General features: G+C 40.8%; 1 protein-coding gene across 4 annotated transcripts in view; it reads left to right on the forward strand.

Annotated features, from left to right (window-relative positions):
* IL17REL (interleukin 17 receptor E like) overlaps nucleotides 1–23,396 on the forward strand; it is a 349,944-nt gene that overhangs the window by 44,182 nt on the left and 282,366 nt on the right. For 2 of the 4 annotated variants that reach the window (XR_012156809.1, XM_073328308.1), the window contains exons 6-13: nucleotides 7,300–7,344; nucleotides 10,392–10,531; nucleotides 10,731–10,802; nucleotides 11,725–11,779; nucleotides 13,706–13,869; nucleotides 16,091–16,138; nucleotides 17,810–17,867; nucleotides 18,238–18,383. Coding sequence is in view for 3 of the 4 variants with exons in the window: in XM_073328308.1 (XP_073184409.1) it covers nucleotides 7,300–7,344; nucleotides 10,392–10,531; nucleotides 10,731–10,802; nucleotides 11,725–11,779; nucleotides 13,706–13,869; nucleotides 16,091–16,138; nucleotides 17,810–17,867; nucleotides 18,238–18,383 (728 nt within the window). In the remaining variant the exon portion in view is untranslated. The remainder of the gene's footprint in view (nucleotides 1–7,299; nucleotides 7,345–10,391; nucleotides 10,532–10,730; nucleotides 10,803–11,724; nucleotides 11,780–13,705; nucleotides 13,870–16,090; nucleotides 16,139–17,809; nucleotides 17,868–18,237; nucleotides 18,384–23,396) is intronic. The other 2 variants (XM_073328309.1, XM_073328310.1) reach the window with 2 other exon arrangements.

A 23,396-nucleotide genomic window follows, 5' to 3' on the forward strand; every position in this document is an offset into this window, starting at 1 on the left:
TAACAGTTCTAAACTATTTAAAGCACAGTGCATGACACTTGTCTATAAAACTGGTCAAATGACATTTCACAGATTTTTATTATATCCTGTTACGTGTTGCCATAAATTAGCGCTGTTGATTAATTGCAGTTAACTCATGCAATTGACTTAAAAAAAAATTAATCGCAATTAAAAAAACCTAATCTCGATTAATCGCAGTTTTAATCGCACTCTTAAACGATAAAATACCAATCGAAATTTATTAACTATTTTTGGAAGTTTTTCTACATTCTCAAATATATCGATTTAAATTACAACACAGAATACAAAGTGTACAGTGCTCACTTTATATTTTCATTTCAAATATTTGCACTGTAAAAATGATAAACAAAAGAAATAGTATTTTTCATGCCACCTCATACAAGTACCATAATGCAATCTCTTTATTGTGAAAGTGCAATTTACAAATGTAGATTTTTTTTTTGTTACATAACGGCACTCAAAAACAAAACAATACAAAACTTTAGAGCCTACAAATCCTGTTATTCTGCCAATTGCTAAGACAAACAAGTTTGTTTACATTGACACGGGAGATAATGCTGCCGGCTTCTTATTTATAATGTCACCTGAAAGTGAGAACAGGCGTTCACATGGCACTTTTGTAGCGGCAGTGCAAGGTGTTTACGTGCCAGATATGCTAAACATTCGCATACCTCTTCAAGCTTTGGCTACCATTCCAGGGGACATGTTTCCATGTTGATGATGCTCGTTAGAAAAAAATGCGTTAATTAAATTTTGACTGAACTCCTTGGGGAAGAATAGTATGTCTCCTGCTTTGTGTTTTACCCGCATTCTGCCATTCTTATTAGAGCAGTCTCGGATGATGACCGAGCACATGCTGATCGGTTTAAGAACACTTTCACTGCAGATTTGACAAAACGCAAAGAAGGTACCAATGTGCGATTTCTAAAGATAGCTACAGCACTTGACCCAAGGTTTAAGAATCTGAAGTGCCTTCCGAAATTTGAGAGGGACTAGGTGTGGTGCATGCTATCAGAAGTCTTAAAAGAGCAACATTCTCATGCGGAAACTACAGAACCTGAACCATCAAAAAAGAAAATCAACCTTTTGCTGGTGGCATCTGACTCAGATGATGAAAGTGAACATGTGTCGGTCTGCACTACTTCGGATTATTATCAAGCAGAACCCATCTTCAGCATGGATGCATGTCCTCTGGAATGACAAAGGGACATCTGAATCTTTAGTCAGGGCCGGCCCACAACATTTTTGGCACCTGAGGCAGGGAGCTCAAATGATGCCCCCATGACCCCTTGCTTGGGCCAAAACTTTGAAAGATCTCAATTCTGCCTTCTTCCTGTTCTACTGCTCTCATGGTGTTATACCAATAAATTAAAAACCAGCAGGATCTTATTAAAGGGGAAAAGGCAAAATACCACATTTATTGTGAATACAGAAAGAATCATAGTAAGCAGTTAGTTATAGCTATAACATTCCATTCAATTTCATATTTATTCACACATTCATTCACACACACACACACAGGTTCTGCAAGGTTGTTATCATAGTTACCAGCCTTAGAGTTGCTCATGCCAAGCCACTGCCCAGGTGGCCTGGACATGAGGAGGGAGCAGGGCCTTGTCAGATGCTCATCTGATGCTCCTGGAAGTTGGTTTGCAGAATCAGACCCCCCAAAGTTCTCACTTTCTAGAGTCTATTTTTATAGGAATTTCTTCCTATGCCAGTCTGTGGGAATTGCTTCATCATGCTGTTGCTGAATCAGTCAGCAGATAGCACATTCCTGACGGCTCCGTGCTGCTAGATGTTATCTTGTTCTTTGGTGCTCCCATTCTTGAGGCTGTTGGGTGGATTCCAGTCTGCCCTCCCGGGGGGGGGAGGGGGAGTCCTCTGGTTATTTCCACTTGACGCCTTCTTCAGCCGATGGACACGGGATTCTTAGGCTGGCACCTCCCTGATCATTCAGTTATTATCCACACCAAGCATCTATCCACATTCATCCTCTATCTCTATTTTAATCACAGTTGTTAATACAACAAAAGGGTGGGGAGTCTCTGGGTGCTGTTTCTGTTGTTACAGAGTATTGCTTTGAGTCTCTCTCTCTGTGAATTGCTCTGAGAACAGACTCTGTCCTAGAATGTACTAACGCAATCAGCAGCTTGCAAGTTTCACACATAGAGGGAGAGAAACAGTACCAAAAACCAAGAGACCTCTTAATTAGTAATACCCTGGAATTTAAACTCTGGGGAATCAAACTTATTTGTGATTTTAATACAGAACTTCTTTAATATGATCCAACAATGGTACTGCTCTGCTACCTACCCCAATAAAGGAGAACTAACAACTTAAAATGCCTTGTTCAAAACTTTTAAGTAACACTTAACTTTCAAACGCCTGAACAGCAAATGTAACTTTTCTTGTCTGTATAGTAAACACTGGCATTTTTATCTGTTTTAATAATCGAAGTGGTGCTTTCTGTGCCTTCTTGGTTGCAAAGATTTGAACTGCTTCCAGAAGGTCCACAGTCTGGGCCAGCTCATGCCTATTGAGATGATTGCAAGGTCAACCAGCCTCTCCTGTGTCATTGTGGAGCGTAGATGTGTTTTTATTAACTTCAGCTTAGAGAAGCTGCGTTCTCCACTGGCAACTGTTACAGGAAGTATTAGAAGTATGCACAGAGCAACAAAAACATTTGGAAAGAGGACGGTCATCTTATTTGTGCACATATATTCCAGAACAGCCTTTGGAGTTGATCCTGTTGAAATGTATCTCAAAAGGGCTTTCAGTTCGTCACCTAAATCACTCGCATCAATATCACGCATGTCATCATGTGTCAACACTGTCTCTAGTGCCCTGCATTGCTCGTGTAGGTCTTCTTCAGGTATAGTAAGGAGTTTTGGAATATCATACAACATCCCAAATATACTGCTGTGTTCCTCGAGCTGCATGAAACGTTCTTCAACTGACTGTATTGCACAATCTAGCACCTGGTTAAAGAATTCAACTTTGAATTGTTGTTTGGGGTCTCTTATGGGATTATCCTGTGCCTCGTAATCAAAATGTCTTCTTCTTTGGTGCCTCTTGTATTCTTGAATAGGTGGAAAAATAGCTTCTGTGCACTCTTCAGAATGTTTTGAAATCCCTCATCTGACCGGTAAGACTGTAGGTCTGACTTTGCTTTGTCCAGTTGTTCCATTGCTCCAGATATATCAAGGTCAACACCTTGGAGTCTGTTGCTTACAACACTTATTTCAAACAGTATGTCATGCCACAACACTAAGCCACATAGAAATTTGAAGTTACGTATGTTTCTGGTGATTCCATTTCCCTCTGCCGCTGTTCTCCCAGGAACAGTTCCTGTTATAGCATTATCCTCCCTAATAGCAACTATGGCATCATCTATCTTCCCAATTTGGTGTGTGTTAGGCTTTATCGCCTCCACTCAACTTTCCCATCATGTGGCTTTCAGTGGTTTCAGTGTCAGAGGGGATGTTCCCAGATGTTGTTGCTTCAAAATTTGCCATCGATGAATTGATGCAGAGAGGAATACATAGATGCTTTGAATTACATTAAAAAATTCAGCAGCATCACTAGAAGCTGATGCTGCATCACTGACCACCAAGTTAAATGAAGGAGAACTGCATGGGACAAAAAAAAAGTCGAGGGTTTAACTCTCAGATCCGTGTCTGCACTCCTCTGTCCTTTCCTTTCATTTTGGCACCGTTATCATAGCCCTGACCTCTCATGTTAGCCATCGCAATTCCTGTATCTTCCAGCTTTTTAAGAAGCACATTTGTCATACCATCTCCTGTAGTATCGTCAATGTCAATAAATTCTAGAAAATGCTCTCTGACAGTCACCATTGCAGGGACATTTTCACTAGGTTCTGTTACAAAATGCACCATTAAAGTAATTTGTTCCGTATGGTTGATGTCAGGTGTGCAGTCCAGAATAACAGAGTAATATCTTGCTGACTTCAGATCTGCCACAATCTTCAGTTTGACTTTTGTTGCCAGTAACTGTATGATCTCATTTTGAATTGTTTTTTCAATGTAGTGGTGTGTGTGTACATTTCTTGGGTGGTGACTCTTCTTAGATGCTCCTGGAGTACAGCATCAAACTCAGCCATCAGCTCCACAATTTTAAGGAAGTTTCCATTGTTTGGCACATACAGCTGATCTGAAGTGCCACGCAGTGCTAGGTTTTGGTAGCAAACATTCTCACAATGGCAATGAGCCTTTTCAAAACATTTTGCCAGTAAAGAAACTCTGATGCAATCTTCTCTTGATGCTGATCATCTATGGTGGCCTTTAATGTTAGTCTCATCTCAAGCTCTTTCCACCTATGGAATGCTCTCTAGTGATTTTTGCTGCCTTCTTATGGCATGCCAGATTTCTAGCCAGATTTTTTCCAGTCCCTTGTTCCTGTAGAACCCAATGTTTCTGGAATGTTAGACTGGAAGAGTTTGCAACAAAAACAGCATGCAGCATTCTGGGTTTTTTGAGTACATAAGCCATGGCCTCTCCACTTTGTCACCATTGGGGATTTCACACCAGTAATGTGTTGGATGGAAACTTCAATTTTATTGTCTTTGGGGAACATGAAGTTTTTCACTTGCTGTGGCTCATTCTGTACAAGGAAGTCCCTCAGGTTACTGCTCAAGTGGGTCCACAATCCTGGATCATCTAGACTTAAGGAACTAAACGCAGCAGCAGCTGTTTATTGCACCTCCACCACACTCTCTTCTCTGATCTACACTTTTCTTCAGGAATGTGCATGGTTACATCCTTTTGAGATGGAGATATGGATGCTGCAGTAGCTGCCAGGTCACCTGTACTATCTGGAAGATCAGTCATCTCCTCACCACTCCCAGCCTCAGTGAGGATGTAAGGCTCACCGTGAACATTTGTGTCTATGTCTCTCAGGAGAGCTCCTTCCTGCTTAGATAGAAAAGTTTCCTTTGCTTTTTCTTTTTCTGAATGCTGCCCCAGAGGGGCATTTTCTTCTTTCACTCATGACTGCTGTTCTGTGCCAGCTATAGTAGCTCTCAACACTCAGTTGAAGGGGACAAATAAGCAGGCTGGTGGCAGGTCCTGAGTGAGGGAAGATATCAGCGTCTTAAGGACCTAACTGGCTCCTACTACTTCAGTTGACTGACTGTTCTTCTCAAGTGGGTTCAGGGAAGTAGCAGGAAACAGGAACTCCCTGAGAAGCTGGTGTTAATCAGTCCAGGCTCTTGGGGGTGCTAGAGAGGTACATAAGAGGCTCCTCCTCCTCTCTCTCCTTGCAGCTCCTGCTGCTTTGTTATTCTCTCTTCTTTTCTCCTGCCTGCCTGTTATGTCTCTTGTGCCCTCCTCCAGCACAGCACTCCACCATCTCTGTGCATCTAGAGCAGAGAGAATGCATACACACCAGCAGCAGACACAATTTTCTACACTCTGGGTCCTAGTGGCACCCCTCCACAGTCTGGCATCTGAGGCGGCTGCCTCATGGTAAGGCCAGCCCTGTCTTTAGCACATCTGGCATGTAAATATCTTGCAACGCCTCCTACAACAGTGCCATGCAAACATCTGTTCTCACTTTCAGGTGACATTGTAAACAAGAAGTGGGCAGCATTATCTCCTGCAAATGTAAACAAACTTGTTTGTCTGAGTGATTGGCTGGAGAAGAAGTAGGACTGAGTGGACTTGTAGGCTCTAAAGTTTTACTTTGTTTGGTTTTTGAATGCAGTTATTTTTTGTACATAATTCTACATTTGTAAGTTCAACTTTCACAATAGAGATTGCACTACAGTATGTGCGTGAGGTGAATTGAAAAATAGTATGTCTTGTTTTTTACAAATTGGTAATAAAAAATAAATATAAAGTGAGCATTGTACGCTTTGTATTCTGTATTGAAATAAATATATTTCAAAATGCAGAAAACGTCCAAAAATATTTAAATAAATGGTATTCCGTTATGAGCTATCAGTGCAATTAATCGTGTAATTAATCACAATTTTTTTAATCGCTTGACAGCCCTACCATAAATATAAAACCTTGATGTTTAGCAAACATTTCAATTTCATGTTACATTACCTCACTTTTTATTGCATGAGAAATATAGTGTGTAACATCAAATTGGGCTTTCTAAAAACCTGCTTTTCATTTATACCACATTACATGGAAGAAGGAACAAAGATATACACTGAAAAATTGCTCCTGGCATTGTATGGGGAAAAAGAAAACAAAAGCCTGCTCCAGTATTGATTTAGCCAAAAAAGTTAAGTCTAGATGTATAGAGTTAGTTAAGTGCATGTTTAAATCAATCCTTAACATGCTGTCAGAAATTAGTCCTATCTGCCAGGGTCTAAATCAGGGGTGGCCAACCTCAGTTTGAGAAGGAGCCAGAATTTACTAATGTACATTGATGAAAAGCCACAGTAATATGTCAGCATCCCCCTGCCCCCATCAGCTCCCAGCACCTCCTGCCCACTGGCAGCCTTGCTGATCAGTGCCTCCCCATTCCTCCCCACACCTCCTGATCAGTTCTTTTGTGGCATGCAGAAGGCTCTGGGGGGTGGGAGGAGCAAGGGCATGGTAAGCTCAGGGGAGGGGGCAGGAAGGAGTGGAGCGGGGGCAGGTCCTGTGGCAGAGCCAGGGGTTGAGCAGTGAGCACCCCCCGGCACACTGGAAAGTTGGCGCCTGTAGCTCCAGTCCCGGAGTCGGTGTCTATACAAGGAGCCGCATGTGGCTCCGGGTCTAAATTGACCTTTATGTTGGGCAAACTTCCTAGGAAGTTTCATTTCTCATAACAATAAACCTAAGAGGAAAGCAGCATGAAAAATGTTCACAAACATTTGTATAAGATAAATTATGTTGGGAAACTAGGGAGGAATGTCTTAAATTAATTGCAGGTAACAATGGATAAAGAAATGTGGTGTAACAGCCCAGATTGCAAATTTGTGTAAGGTTCTCATGAACATTTGTAGTGAGAGAGAGAGAAAGCCCAAACTGGCGAGAACTTCCTTAATACTAGTGTGAAGTGATCAGTGCGTGAGAAGGAAGGAAGCACTTTCTATGTGCCATTATCTTCTATGACTTTTTGTACTGGACATACATGTTCTGCCTTCAAAAACAAACCAACAAACAGAACAGGGGGATGATCCTCAAGTGCATTAGAGCAATTTCCTTCTAGGAGGTGCTCAGGACTATGGTGATGAAAGCCCCATAAATACCAGATAGATTTCTTATAGGTATATAGTTATCTCAACACTGCTGAAAACTCTTGTTCTATATTTTGCAGATTGCAGGAACAATGATGTGGGAAAACATATTCCAGTCTGTTTTGGTGAGCTGAGCGTCAATGGACATAAAACACATGCATCACATTGTCATTGTGCTTGTACAGTTGCATACAGTCAAGCAATCAAGATGGATAAATATTTTACAGCTGCCAAATATTCCAATGGACCATTCCCTGTTATGTCTATACCTGTATATCTATAATATTTTCTGCATTTCCAACTGTTATCAACAAAAATTATACAATTGGTAGAGCATGGGGTATTCTGCCAAATGTAAGGGTTTGGGCACATTGACTTGGAAACTGTAGATAAAGTGGGGTTAACACTTTGTTTAATATTAAATCTTACACACACAGGTTTGGCCTCCAGGTATACACTCAGGGACCTCTGCTGCAGACTTTAACTAGCATGGGAGTATTCCTACTGACATCAGTTAAATTTATAGTGACTATTGCTGGAGTGTACAGACTACAGGAAAGGTCCCTTTCTATTTAAAGGGATATGGCCAATTTAAAAAATCATGCTGAATATTTTTCTACCTACTATTCTTACAAGTAACACTTAGGATGGTTATAACTGGAAGAGCTTAGAGGAAAACCCAGCATTTTCTGTGATTTTGTAGTTTGAACATTTGACAGAACTTTGTATACAGCTAGGTTCACAATTTCCTCTATATTGTCAATCAGTCAGTTTCTCCTGTTGTTGGTGTGGGTCTTTCACACAGCAACAGGGGAAAGAAACACATTTTAAAAAATGAGCACCCGCAACTCCCCGTAAAGTCTTATGGTAGATCCACACGACAAGGGATCTCTTGCATATTTATCTACTACAGTTAGTATATTAAATTGTTCTATACTTTCAGTGTGGTTAATGCATGTTTATAAAATAACTATTTCCTACATGGCATAACCCTGTGTCAAGTGCTATATGATCATGTAAACAAAGAACTTACCATATAATGCCATTACCAACAAAAAGGGGGGCAAGAGTTTAGCATATGCTGGCTCCTTAAAGGGCAATGGAAATTTAATCATGTGTGCACAGTGAATAAAGTTTAATGAAAATCACATGTGCCAACAATACCCATTTGCTTCAAAGTGTAATTTTAAAGAGAGAGGGCTTCAAGGGGCAGTGTCAAGGGTGATAGCCTTAAAAACCAACCCTATTGAGGATAGACCTGTTTTTTAAATTTTTATCCTTTGACGTGTGTCTATTAATTTCCACCTCCATAGCCCTCCATCACCACCAAAAAGTTTTATGTTCCCCTCAGAGACATGCAGTATTTTCACTAGGTGGTCAGCTTCTTGTAGAATGTATAGTGGACAATGTGGAGTTTATCAATACCATTCTTTAAATGAATGAATGGACACAAATGATTGGAAGACCAAAGCTCCAACTTTACGCTGAACAATGTAACACAATGAATAATTAAAAGCAGCAGGTAGGATGTCCTTGTTAAATTCTAATATACCTGGTTCCTGATGCAACCAACAAAGTCCCTATGCCCCAACTATAGCTAAGCAAAATTTGGAATGTCTGTCCAGCCAGAAAGCCAGACATTTCAACATTTGTTTTTGTCCTTGTGAACAAATAAATTTTGTTTGCAGAACAGAAATTCTGAAAAACTGATCTGAAACTATCAAAACTGTTTCATTTTGACATTTTTGATCAAAAGAAAACATTATTTACATTCCCAAAATTGAAATGTTTTGTGTTAGTTTATTGAACTGAAGAAGCATATAGTGGTGCATTGCCTCATGGCAGTCGTCGTTTGGGAGCCTGATGCCTCATTCTTTCATGGGCAAGGCTCCCTGGCTATCTCTCCCATGATGCACCTAGAGTCCTGTGACTCCTTTGATGTACCAGGCAGCTCAGTCAGAGAGAAATCTGCATTGCATTATGGGAGATGAATTCTTCTGGGGAGCCCAGCCCATAAGAGAGTTAACTCTCATAAGGCAGTGTGCTGATACGAAAATGTAGTTCAATGTTTTGTTGAACTGATTTGAAACTAAATGTTTCAGATCAGTTCAACAAAACAAAATATTCTGATTTGGGCCCAACTGACCCAAATCAAAATATTTCATTTATATTTTCCTGACAATTTTTTGTAGTAATTTTCTCATGGGAAAATTTGGATTTTGTGAAAACTGCATTATTTTTCTGTTGCCTAATTTTTCAGCTCTAGTGCCAAACTACAGGCTGCAAAGGTTCTACAGAGGAATCTAAGCCCTATTTCAGTTGATAGACTGTACTATCATCCAAGAAACCAGACAAACACATTCTAGTGCCAGAGCTGAGCCATTGTGCAAAATCCTCATCCCTCAAGCCATGTAGCAGATTGATGCTGCTACAACAAATATTTCTTTTCTCAATGATGTGTGCAGCTTTGACAAAGACCACAAGAAGTATATATAGGAGTTGTTATTCAAAGACATTTTTAGACTGAGTATCAGGAAAAAGTTACTTGTGCCACCACTCTGCTCACTATGCTCCCACTCATATGCTAATATTTGCAAATATATATTAAAAAAACCCAGACTTCTGTGCATCTTGGACCATAGTTGCAAGGGCCGGGAAGATTCCTAGTTAGACCACCATAGAGGACCCCACAGCTAGACTGAAATTAACTTACCCAACAGCCAGCTATCCTGGCCCGTGGAGGCTTGGCAATAAAAGATTTTGTTCAGAAAGTAAAACATGCTTTTGGTCTAAGAGAAAGCTGCACATCTTTTTTAAATTTAATATTTTCTAGCCATAATCAGTTTCGGGAGAGACAGGCAGGGGGAATAACCCATGACTAGATTCTTCAAGTTCTAGAATTTACAGATGGAAACGCTGTTAAGGGACAGTAACAGCTATCTTGGCCTGATAACTGTTAGTTTAATTTTTTTTTAACTAACACTGAACTTCAATCTCATGAAAATCATTAAGTAGCATAAAAGAAGAGCATATTTGTGAGGACTTAAATATACATTGAATGAAATCAAATGTATCAATATGAGGGGGAATAAACACAAAAAATCAGTGATTGACAACGTAACTAGGAACCTATGTATAATAATTTAATGTGTTTATTTTGTTCTTATCTCAGCTGGGAAGTTGGATTATAATGTGGACAGGGCGAGGAAAACCATATCTGTGAATGTATCAGACTTTCTTCAAGACCAAGACTATTATGTTCGTTTATGTCACAAATGGTTTACCTGTGAAGACGTGGGGTCATTTGCTTTGGTGAGTAAGAATTTATTACAGGCTGGGAGTCTTTTCTCATTTGAATTTAGTGGGACTACTCTTAGTAATGAGTAACATGAGTAATGTTACTCGTATTTATGTGTTTGTACGATCTGGCCTAATCTTTTTATATGTAATTTCATTGAAAGCCAGCTACTGCATAGAAGATGGTGAGTCCAGTAATTCTATTTAATTTCAGATAAAAAGGAAGGAGTCTTTGAAGTCAACTTCTTTGCAATATTCCCAGTTACTGCCTTGTCTCTGCATTGAGGTAAAATATTTTGATAACCTTCAGCATCTATCTCAGCCTTAAATAAAGGCGATCACCAAAAGTGCATTATTCCTGCCAATCTCTTTACAGCAAATTCTGTAGTATGAATGGCCAGATTCTGAGCCAGACTTAGCAAATCAGTGAGAAACTTAGAAACTTAGGTGCTTAGAAACTGCAGCGATTGGATTCTATGTCCATGAGCCTGCAGACACTTAGATTCATAGATTCCAAGGCCAGAAAGGACCACTGAGATCATTCTCATCTGACCTCCTGTATAACACGGGCCATAGAACTTTCCCCAGATAACTCCTATAGCAGATCTTTTAGAAGAAACATCCAATCTTGATTTAATAATTGTAAGTGCTGAAGAATCCATCACTGCCCTTGGTAAATTGGCCAGTGGTTAATTATCCTCATGTTAACAATGTATGCCTTATTTCCAGTCTGCAATTGCATAGTTTCAGCTTGCGCACATGCTTAAATAATGAAGCCAGTGGAACTACGCACATGCATAAGTGTTCAATTGGTTATCAGTAAAAAGGTCTAGGGTCTGTCCTAAACTCATTGAAATCAATGGCAAAACACCCATTGCCTTAAACGTGAGTAGGCTTGGGACCCAAAATTTATAAATCAACAGTATTACATATTAGAAATGATATTGTGTCACTTCAGGAATTTAAAAGAGTTTGCTACTAATAAAACTTAAATTGGAATGTCAAGTAAATTAAATGAAAATCCAAACATAGACATTCAATTATGGAAAATATGAAAGAAAACCAGAATAATCCAACAGCTATTGTGACACATCTTTGGCTGGGATGTTTTGATGTGTTCTGACTTTGAATATGTGGGTTGAACTGCCTCAAAAATAGCAGATTTGAGAATATAATTGACTAGCTAATGGCAATTCTTTGGGTTGCAGGGTTGGTCGGCGATCCCAGATGCAAGGAGGACACAACTTTGCCCTTTTAAAAATGGCAAGTAGATTGTAATTATTGCATGGCAGAGTATTATTAGTCAGTTCCTGACATGTACCATCTCCTTAAATGTGCTTGTATATAAAATGACACTGCTTGGATTGCTCCATTTTAAGCAGTGACAGTTTTTATTTGTAATATAGAAAATAATTTTTAAAATGAGGTATTACTATGTATATTTTTCGTCCTATTTTTTTCTAATAGGCCAAATTGTGCTCTCAGTTCACGCCAACATAAATGCTAAGTTACTCTATTGATATCAAAATTGTGTAAATGGGAGCAGAATTTGGCTCTACTAATATAATTTTTGTTTCTTAATTCAAGCACAAGGAGGCCAGAATGAAACAGCTTGGAGCTCAGTTTTGGGAAGGGTTCATGAAGAAAGTTGGCTTTAAGGAAGTATTTGAAGGCAGGGGCCTGGCAGACAAGAAGGAGGAGGCTGTTGCAAATGTAAAGGGTGGATAAAGGAAGAGGACGAACTGAGTGTGGGAGTAGTTAATAGGGAGGAGCAGAGGAAACCTGAGTGGGAGTAGGAGATGATGTGAAGGAAAACGTGTAGTGGTTTAAAGAATGTAGAGCTTGAATCTGGTGCATTAATAAATAGGAAGCCGATAATAAATGTAAAATTATTTGCAGACTGTGAGCCTGATTGCAAACCTCTTCCTTGGGTGAGCAGTTACTCACACAGGTGCTTCCACTGAAGTCACAATCTGGCTTGCGGGAGTGGTAACAACTGAAAATGAAATAGGTTTTTATTATTTTGTGTGGTGAAGGGTTTCTGTCCTGCAGGAAATTCTCATACTTCAACATACGCTTTTATCTCAAACCAGGACAAAAAGTCAGAATACCAAAACTCTTGGCAGAACAAACAGTTCTGAAAGGTTTTGATTAGGAAATATCAAAATTTTTTTGTTCTGAGTCAATTCAGCATTAAACTGTGTACTCCTCAGGCACTGCTGGGGGAAGGGATAGCTCAGTGGTTTGAGCATTGGCCTGCTAAACCCAGGGTTGTGAGTGCAATCCTTGAGGGGGCCATTTAGGGATCTGGGGCAAAAATTGAGGATTGGCCCTGCTTTGAGCACGGGATTGGACTAGATGACCTCCTGAGGTCCCTTCCAACCCTGATATTCTATGATTCATGGGAAGTTGTAGTTCAGGTACCTCATGTCCCCTATAGGCTGGGCTTCTCAGCTAGATCACATCTCCCATGATGCTGGTCATGCTTGTGTTCACTTTTTTGTGAACATTCAAAGGACCTAGTTTTACTGATGTACCTATTTGCAGAAATATATTTTCCTCTTATTAGGTATTAGACAAATCCAAATTTCCAAGTTGCTTACATGAATATTTGCAGAATTACAATTTTAAATTTGCATGCTGGAAATTCTTCCACATTCATCCAATCAGGGAACAAAACCAATCGCAAATAATTAAGACAGCTCCAGTTTTCAACAGTGAGTGTTCAGTACACTGTTTGCAAACCAGAAAGCACGCACACCTTCCCCCTCCCCCGAAAATAAGTTGAATAAATCTGTGAAATTGCAGTCTGCTTGTGATGCTCAGGGAAGAGAAAAAGAAGCTAATTATGCAGATCAGTTTACTTGTGTGAATTATTCACTTATCTCTAATCATTATTCAGAGCCCTAGAACTCCACCTCTGAGTTTATTTGCTCTCTATAGAGTGAGTCTAATTTACCACTACCATGCCCTCTTGCATAGTCATTTACAGTTAAAGTGCGTGAAAAAGTCTTCCATTCTGATTGAGCCAAGGTTGCATGGGTGGAAATGATTACCCAAAGGGCCAGGGAAAGGAGAAGCTGGTCCTTAGGTTTTATTTTAAGTGCTGATGCATGAATTTTTTTTGTTTCAATACCATTTAGATTCATTTAATTGATCTCAAAAAATGCTTCTACTGTTTGTGCATAGATACAAAGGCACTGTGGGATAACATTGTATATAATTCAGCCACACAAACACTGGCCTGGAAACCAGCCTGTCCCGTGCACGTCACTGTTAACCTATGCAGGTTAACACAGTCGAATGACCAATGTGTAGATCTACAAAACGCATCAACTACAGCTCCAGAGAAAGTAAGCATTATTTAGTGTCATTAGGACTGTAAGACTAAGGGTGATATCCTAAATCCAATGCATAACATAAGTAGCTAGGATATGGAATAAGGGCAGTTGCAAATACTTGTTTCTGTTCTATCCTATCTACACAGGTTCTTATACAGCAGTCAGTTTGTTATTGTATAATAACAGCATGAGTTATTCAGAGAACTGAATACATGCTGTTGATAAAATGGTTTCATGGTAGAAATTCTTGTGAACCTAGAAATTTTTGCTGAAAACAATTTTTTTTGTTTCCTAAAATAACTGTGGCTTGATTTTCATGTACAGCAAAGCCCCTTTACACCACACTGAAAGTAAAAAAAAAAAAAAAAAAAGGAGTACTTGTGGCACCTTAGAGACTAACCAATTTATTTGAGCATAAGCTTTCGTGAGTTCACGAAAGCTTATGCTCAAATAAATTGGTTAGTCTCTAAGGTGCCAAAAGTACTCCTTTTCTTTTTGCTAATACAGACTAACATGGCTGTTACTCTGAAACCTTCACACTGAAAGTGTAATGGCACCTTAGCATTTGTACCCACTTTAAGGTACAGTTGCACTCCCAGACTTGTGTAAAGAGCCTTAGTGTAAATAAGAATCAGTCTCCTTGAAATTGTGGGTGGCTTGATCCTTTCTGAAAAGTTATTTTCAGAACTAAGAGAATTTATAACTCAGCAGTGTTGCCAACTCTTGTGATTTAATCATGAGTCTTGTGATACTGAGTGCTTTTCCTAAAGCCCCAGATTCTGGATTCATATGGTTAGACAAGAATCTCAGCTTTCATTTTTTTAAAAAAAAGTAAGGTTCTATCTCTGATGGTTGTGGAGAAAAGATTGAAAATGTGACACCTAAAGACTGTAACACCAGAAGGCAAATAAAAAGAACCACAAATTCTTAATTTTTAAGTCTCATAATTGTTAAGCCAATCGTATGATATCCTGGCCGGGTGGTTAGTGATTATTCAGCCTTTACAATTGTCCTGATGTCTAGCTTTTAATAAAGCCCTGATCCACAAACACATGCATGCTTAATGTCACACATGTCAGTGGTCCCAGTGGGACTTCTTGTGTGCTTACAGTACAAGTCTTTGCAGAATAAAGGCCTAAGTTTGCTATGCTTGGCAATTGTCATGTAAAATTACCCAGCATTCAAACGGACAATGGATTTGCCACCAGAAGATAAATATTAAAATAAAAATGCCCTAGTGAATTTTGTATTTTCACTTAACGCTTTCCCCATTGTTGCTATTGGGCTAATTTTAGTGTTCAAACGCAGGGTGCATTCCCCCCCCCCTTTTTTTTTTCTTTCTCTTTCTCTTTTCTTTATAAAGGGATTTGAGCTGAGTTGTGGACATGGTCTGGGTACAGAAGTGCAGCCAATGACATTCTTCACATTGTCCTCAAACTGTCTACGGCATAGAAATCAAACTTAGGTCATGACACTGCAAGCTGTTACCTGGGCACAAAGCCCTTACTACACGAGCACTTCCACTCGTTTCAATAGGATTACTTACATGAGTAAGGGTCACTCACTTGAATGAGTCTTTGAAGGATGTGGCCCCTTTTTAAAAAAAAAACTGAGGCCTCGATTCTGAAAAACAACCTTTTCTGGAAGGGTACTTAAGCGCATGCTGAACTTTAAGCATGTGTGAAGTCCTAACTGAAGTCAGCGGGACTTCAGCACATGCTTGAAACAACAAGAGCTGTGTAATCGGTTTGTTATTGAATTAAAGAAAGCAAGTCATGACCAAATCAATTAGGTTTAGATTCAATGGGTCATATTCTCGTGTTTGCACAAATCTCCCATTGACATCATAGGAATTCCTATTTAATTAAGAGGGTAGAGTATGACCCATTGTATAAAACATACTATAAAAAAATTAACTACATTTCACTTCAAAATTAACTAGTTGTTTGTAATGTGATTTGAAAATGAGACATGCTATACTCATGCTAGGTATTACCAGATTAAATCCTGGTACCTTTGTATTCAGTGAAAACTCCCACTGAAGGTAGTGATTGGTCCATTATAATTAAATTGCTCTATGTGATTAACTGATTGACACATTTTAAAAAAAGAGAACACCTTCAGTTCCTTTTCTAATACATCAATTGTACAAGTGTTTGCAGCTCAGTGGTTTGTTCTTTCTGTTGATACTGGTTTGTAAAGCTGACTAATTCTGTGCACTCTCTTTTTCAAGCAGGTAAAATATTCCCGTGTAGACACTCATCCAAGACTTTGCATGAAGGTAAATTGCTTTTTTTGTAGATTAACCATTTACACCATCCCTCCTCATTTTGCAGGTATCAGCTACAAAAGATGCATCATAAATCTTTTGGAAGAATACTCCTTACCATATAACCCATGAAAAGAAAATAGGAATAAGAAATATTAGAATATTAGAAATATTTAGAAATATTTAATATGAAATATTAGAATAGGAGGATGTTGTGTTAAGGAAGTCAATAAAATGTCAGATATGAAAAATGGCTCATATGGGACCATATTCTGGCATCAATTTTTTTATTTTAATGGGCTTTAAAGCTGATGGCATAACATGGCTAATAGAAATGTGCTTTTACAATACGGCAAATTTGAGAATGAGAAGATGTAGATAAAAAGCAATGTATATTGCCATTCATTTGTTCTGTTTTCCCTGCTGTTACAAAGAAGGACTTTAGTACCTATTCCTGCCACCAGAACTGAAATTAAAATTCAGGGCCTGATTCTCCATTGCAGTGTGTAGTTATGGACACCTGGGCAAAGTGGGTGTGCAGCTCTGTGCTTCTGTTTGGGTAGTATTTTATACAGACTTTACACAGATGTAAATCGCTAGGCAAGGTAGAAAGCTATGGAAAATCAAGCACACAGAATTCAAGACTCCTCTCATTCATGCTGGTGCAAACTGGAAGTAACCCTATGGGAATCAGTGGAAATACACCAATATCAAAGTAATGGAAGGGAGGTCAGAATCAGGTCCTCAAAGCCAGTATTCCAAGTGTTCAACTGCAGATGAGAGAAATAGCGCTTGAGACACTGAAAAATACCAAAACTCCAGACTCAGTGTCTCTCCAACCCTCATAAGAATTTCATAGGTAAAGCTGAACCAAATTACATTAAATCATATGAATATTTGCCTAGTGTTCACCTGAGTCCACACCCAAGTGTGGCTTTGTTGGATTCTACATCCACACTGGAAAAGTTTCCAGTCCTAATAGTGGACCTGGTCTGACTTTTGAGTTTGCAGTGAAATACAAAATGAGGTGCGATTTGACATGTTTCCAGTATCATCATGAACATTTACCATATGCAGCTTTAATGATTGATAGTATCAAGGCCATAAAATAGAATAATAAAACTAACAGCCAATAAAAGAAATATGACTCAAGATAAAAACAAAACAATATTCATTAAGGGGAAGAAATCAGGATAGTTACTGTTCCCTAAGAGATAGGAATGGTTACGGCACAGCTTTAAGCTGACAATACTAAAAAGCAGAATAGAACGTTTTATGCCCTCATGCTGCAAGCACTCAAGCATGTGTTTAACTTTATGTACTTGAGTAATGGTGAATTCTTTGAATACTATGCATCCCTGGACCAAATCATACTGCTGCTGTTCAGGCAAAATAGCCAATGAAGTCAGTATAGGGCTCCCTATTGTTGTTTTTAAAATGCTTTTAAGCAACGGATTTTCTAAGTCAGTGGGACTGCATAGGAACGTAAAGTTAAACACTTGCATAAATGTTTGCAGAATTTGGCCCTTAGCGAGTATCAGAGCTTGGAGCATAACGTGGGAGGTAAGCTGTGAATAATTCTTTTGCTGCTTTCTGGAATTCAGTGGCTGGCTTTAGCTGGATCTATAGCCACAAGTTCAAACTTCAAAATTCTGTTCTTCTAACAGCTTTCTTTATTTTCAGTTTACAACCAAGCAAGGCTCTTGGGTTCGATGCCCATTTGCTCATGGGAATTTCCCAGGTAAATAACTTTATTTTATTAAATTAAAATGACACATTAATAATTATATTAAATTAAATTAACCACTAGACTACAACCTCTCTCATCGAGTAAAGCTTGTGGTCTTGTTATATCCTCTGAATTGCATCAATAATATTTAACAGTGCAGGTTTTCCATTTGTAAGCTCCCACAGTTAATCAAGTATTTGTAAAGATAAATAATAACCTGTTCAAAATCAAGATAGCTATTGATATAACAGTTGACGGTATTCAAGCTGATAATGGTTTTATTTTAGCACAGCATGGTATCTACTGTTATAGTATCTCATACGTCATTCATTGTGTGAGTGATTACATTTAAAAATAACAGCCTTTCTCCCCATTTTCAAAGCTTGGAAAATGAGAATTGCTGCCCGGGCAGAACAGATACAAGTCTCCTTCATGTCGCAAACCAAGGCAAAATTTTCAGTGCTGGTGTGTAACAAGGCACAGCTGTCTTCATGTGACTCTGTTGGGATACGCCACTCAGTCTCAGCGGTTGGTATGCGTTATTTATCAGAAGTTGCTATCAATAAGGCAGCTTCAACATGTTTAATTTGAATTTATTGCCATCCATAACTCTGATGCCTGGACAAAACTAGCAAAAGCCAGGCACACGCACTTTGGAACAATATCCATAGTTAAAGCATTTAGTCCTAGTTCTGATCTCACCCTGATGTAAGACAGGAGTAACCACTGAAATTAAGTGAGTCACACCAGTGGAAGTGACTTTTGAGTGCTTGACTTTGTAACTTGAATGTTCTTTTAATGTTTTGTTGTTGTACTATTATAAATATGTGCACTTCATAGGCCCAATTCATTACTACTGGTGCAGGGATGTTCCAGAGCTATACCTCCCTGTGCCAGCTTGATTTGCTGTGCTGCAGGCAGTTTACACAAGACAGGGCCATACAGTGGATCCCACGTCTGACCTCCTTTGAGGTTTCTGATAGGGAGGGCAGCTTTATGCTCTGCTGGGCTTTTCATAGGACACCTGAGGGAATAGACTGCCTTGTGGATGCAGTACCACTGTACAGCCTATCCTTGAACTCCATGGACACAGCTGGCTATTTTTGACCCTTATTTTCTTGAAGAATTAGCAAGCACTGTGGGCCTCATTCTCACTTACACTAAGACATCTTTACACCAGTGTAAAGGAACGTTAAAATGGACATATATTATCCCCCCCACACACACCCTAGTTCCCTAGTTAAGGCCCCTTTCTTTGCCAGTTTGGTGTAAAGATGCCTTAGTGTCACTGAGAAACATGCACTGCATGTTATACAAGTACAGTGAGAGAATTGCGGGAATATCCTCAAGCCAACAGTATTTTTATAGAGCTGGTTGTAACTCAGAATTTCTGTTCTGTGGGAAATTCCGACATTTTGAAAAATGCTTTTGTTCTGATTTGGAATGGAAATGAGACGTTTTGAAATTTCTTGCAGGAAGGAAATTCTGAACAGTTTCATTTAGAAACAACATTCAGTTTTTGATGAATTGGCATTTTCCAATGGAAAAACCATTTTTGTTGGAAAATTCCTGACTACCTATACTTGTTAACATGTTACACTCAGTTATTGTGGCTGCAAGCCATTGTTTATGGTTATGGAAATAATAGCTTGTGGTTAATTCATCAGCAGACTAGGGGAATATGCTTGCAGTCTTCTGACAGGCACTCCATGTAGTTTACTCATATTCCTATTAGGCTAGAGCGCTCAATGCGTGTTTCTAAACCTACTCTGTGTGGAATGCCTTGTTTCACATTCGTATTTGGCTATATTCAAATAGGAAAATATTCTCTTTATCAGTGAATTTTCTGTTATCTAAAGTCCATTATTTTATTATTATTACTAAGGCACCTATCTTGGTAGCTAAGCATTGATCCTGGATGCACTTGGCCATATATGTATTCATTTCTGCATTGCTATGGGGAAACTGTTAGCGATCCCTATATTTAAATTTCCATTGTAAAGGATTCTTGCAACCTTTTTTTGAGACGCTCTCATGGCCTTCCTTTCTAGCAGGTCTTTGTTGTTCTGCAGGGAGAATGCCCTTGGCTAGCAAAGTGCCTCTTCCTGTCCCATGGCATTCTGATCAGCTTTTGCTGAGATTAAAAATTGTTGTTTCTCCTCTCCTCTCCCTTACATTCCTCAGGAAGTTTTGGCAGCATATCAAAATAATAATTATACACAAACATTCTATGGCTGGCCTCATGTTGCTACCAGCACAGCATCAGCAGCAGACACTGTCCTGGGAGCTCATAGAGCAGATGTTTTGGGTGGGGGAGAGGAGAGAGCTGGTCTGGTCTGGGGGCACCACATGGGGCAGGAATCAGGCTGGATTTCTCTGGGACCCAGAGGCGTATCTTTGCCCCTCGGGCAACCCACATTGGGCTTGAGCACCCCCAACTCCTCAGGAGGATGGAGGAGAGAGAAGAAGAGAGTGAGGCTGGGTTCCCTGAACCCAGCACCTGGGCCCAGGAGAAGAAAGGAGAGCAGCAGAATACGGACCCTGGACTTCAGAAAAGCAGACTTTGACTCCCTCAGAGAACTGATGGGCAGGATCCCCTGGGAGAATAACATGAGGGGGAAAGGAGTCCAGGAGAGCTGGCTATATTTTAAAGAATCCTTATTGAGGTTACAGGGACAAACCATCCTGATGCGTAGAAAGACTAGTAAATATGGCAGGCGACCAGCTTGGCTTAACAGTGAAATCCTTGCTGATCTTTCAGCAGACGGTGCAGTAGGACTGCTAACTGTCATCGAACCACCACTTCCGCTGCCACTCTGCTTTCCTGCTCTTGTCTCGATAGCGAATTTCTCCATGTTTTGTCTCATGGGCTCCCACTTCCACTGCAACTCTACTCTCCTGAATCCATCTCGCAGGTCATCAGCCACTGCTTCTACTTCCACTCTGCTCTCTGGCTCTCCTGGTGGTCTCGCAGGGCCGCTTCCGCTGCAACTATGCTCGCTGCTCTTGTCTCGCCATAAAACAGCAAGCGTGCAGCCCGCTCAGCTGTTGTGTCCTGGCAGCAGACGGTGCAGTAGGTCTGCAATCCATCGTCATTGAACGACCGCTTCCGCTGCCACTCTGCTCTCCTGCAGACGCCATACCACGGCAAGCATGGAGCCCGCTCAGATCACCTCGACAGTTATGAGCATTGTAAACACCTCAGGCATTATCATGCAGTATATGCAGAACCAGAGCCTGCAAAAACAGACGAGGAGGTGATGGCAGCGCGGTGACGAGAGTGATGAGGACAAGGACACAGACTTCTCGGGCCCAGGCAATTTGGCCATCCTGGTGGCAATGGGGCAGGCTCATGCTGTGGAATGCAGATTGTGGGCCCTGTGAAACAAGCACAGACTGGTGGGACCGCATAGTGTTGCAAGTCTGGGATGATTCCCAGTGGCTGCAAAACTTTCGCATGCGTAAGGGTACTTTCATGGAACTTTGACTTGCTTTCCCTTGCCCTGAAGCTCAAGAATACCAAGATGAGAGCAGCCCTCATAGCTCACAAGCGAGTGGCAATAGCCCTCTGAAAGCTTGCAACAGCTACCGGTCAGTCGGGAATCAATTTGGAGTGGGCAAATTTACTGTGGGGGCTGCTGTGATCCAAGTTGCCAACGCAATCACTGAGCTGCTGCTACCAAGGGTAGTGACTCTGGGAAATGTGTGGGTTATAGTGGATGGCTTTGCTGCAATGGGATTCCCTAACTGTGGTGGGGCGATAGACGGAACACACATCCCTGTCTTGGGACTGGAACACCAAGGCAGCCAGTACATAAACCAAAAGGGGTACTTTTCAATGATGCTGCAAGCACTGGTGAATCACAAGGGACCTTTCACCAACATCAATGTGAGATGACCAGGAAAGGTACATGATGCTTGCATCTTCAGGAACTCTGGTCTGTTTCAAAAGCTGCAGGAAGGGATTTACTTTCCAGACCAGAAAATAACCGTTGGGGATGATGAAATGCCTATAGTTATCCTTGGGGACCCAGCCTACCTCTTAATGCCATGGCTCATGAAGCCATACACAGGCAGCCTGGACAGTAGTTAGGAGCTGTTCAACTACAGGCTGAGCAAGTGCAGAATGGTGGTAGAATGTGCATTTGGACGTTTAAAGGCGCGCTGGCGCAGTTTACTGACTCGCTTAGACCTCAGCGAAACCAATATTCCCACTGTTATTACTGCTTGCTGTGTGCTCCACAATATCTGAGAGTAAGGGGGGAGACATTTATGGTGGGGTGGAAGTTGAGGTAAATCACCTGGCTGCTGATTACACGCAGCCAGACACCAGAGCAGTTAGAGCACAGCAGGGCACGCTGCGCATCAGAGAAGCTTTGAAAACCAGTTTCATGGCTGACCAGGCTACAGTGTGACAGTTCTGTTTGTTTCTCCTTGAGGAAAACCCACCCCCTGGGTTCCATCTACTTCTCTGTAAGCCAACCACCCTTCCCTCCCTACTTCAATCACCACTTCCAGAGACAATAAAGTCATTGCATGAATTTGAAACATTCTTAATTTGTCACACAAATAGGGGGATAACTGCCGAGGTAGCCCGGGAGGGGTGAGGGAAGCACCAGGTGGGGTAGGGGAGGAGGGAAGGACAAGGCCACACAGCACTTCAAAACTTATTGAATGCCAGCCTTCTGTTGCTTGGGCAGTCCTATGGGGTGGAGTGGTTGGGTGCCCAGAGGCCCTGCCATGTTCTTGGGTGTCTGGGTGAGGAGGCAATGGTACTTGGGGAGGAGGGTGGTTGATTACACAGGGGCTGCAGTGGCGGTCTGTGCCTTTCCTGCACCTCAACCATATGCCAGAGCATATCAGTTTGATCCTCCAGTAGCCTCAGCATTGCATCCTGCCTCCTCTCATCATGCTGTTGCCACCTCTCCTGTTGCTCCAGCCATCTATCCTCTCGTGCGTCCCTCCTGTCCTCATTCATTTTGTGCTTTCCTGGCCGCTGCCATTGTCTGCCTCCACTCATTCTGCTGGGCTCTTTCAGTTTGGGTGGACTGCATGAGCTCAGAACACTTCATCGCGAGTGCGTTTTTTTTCACCTTCTTATCTGTGCTAGCCTCTGGGACAGAGATGCTAGTCCCAGCGTTGAAACATTTGCAGCTGTGGGAGGAAAAAAGGGAGATTAAAATTGAAAAAGACACACTGGCCATTTAAAAGGAAGGGCTGATGTTTTCGGGTTAATGTGCAGCACAAACACAACTACCCCCCCCCCAATTCTCTGAGATGATCACTTCACCCCTCCCCCGACCCCGTGGCTAACAGCAGGGATGATTTCTTTTCAGCCACAGGCAAACAGGAATGGCCACCTCTGAATGTTCCCTGAATAAAACTCCCCTATTTCAACTAGGTGACTATGAATGATATCACTCTCCTGAGGATAACACAGAGAGATAAAGAACGGATGTTGCTTGAATGCCAGCAAACACCGGGACCACATGCTGCCATGCTTTCTTATGCAATGATTCCAGACTACATGCTACTGGCCTG

Source organism: Lepidochelys kempii, chromosome 1, assembly GCF_965140265.1.
Source record: "Lepidochelys kempii isolate rLepKem1 chromosome 1, rLepKem1.hap2, whole genome shotgun sequence".
In the NCBI taxonomy this organism is placed as follows: domain Eukaryota; kingdom Metazoa; phylum Chordata; order Testudines; family Cheloniidae; genus Lepidochelys; species Lepidochelys kempii.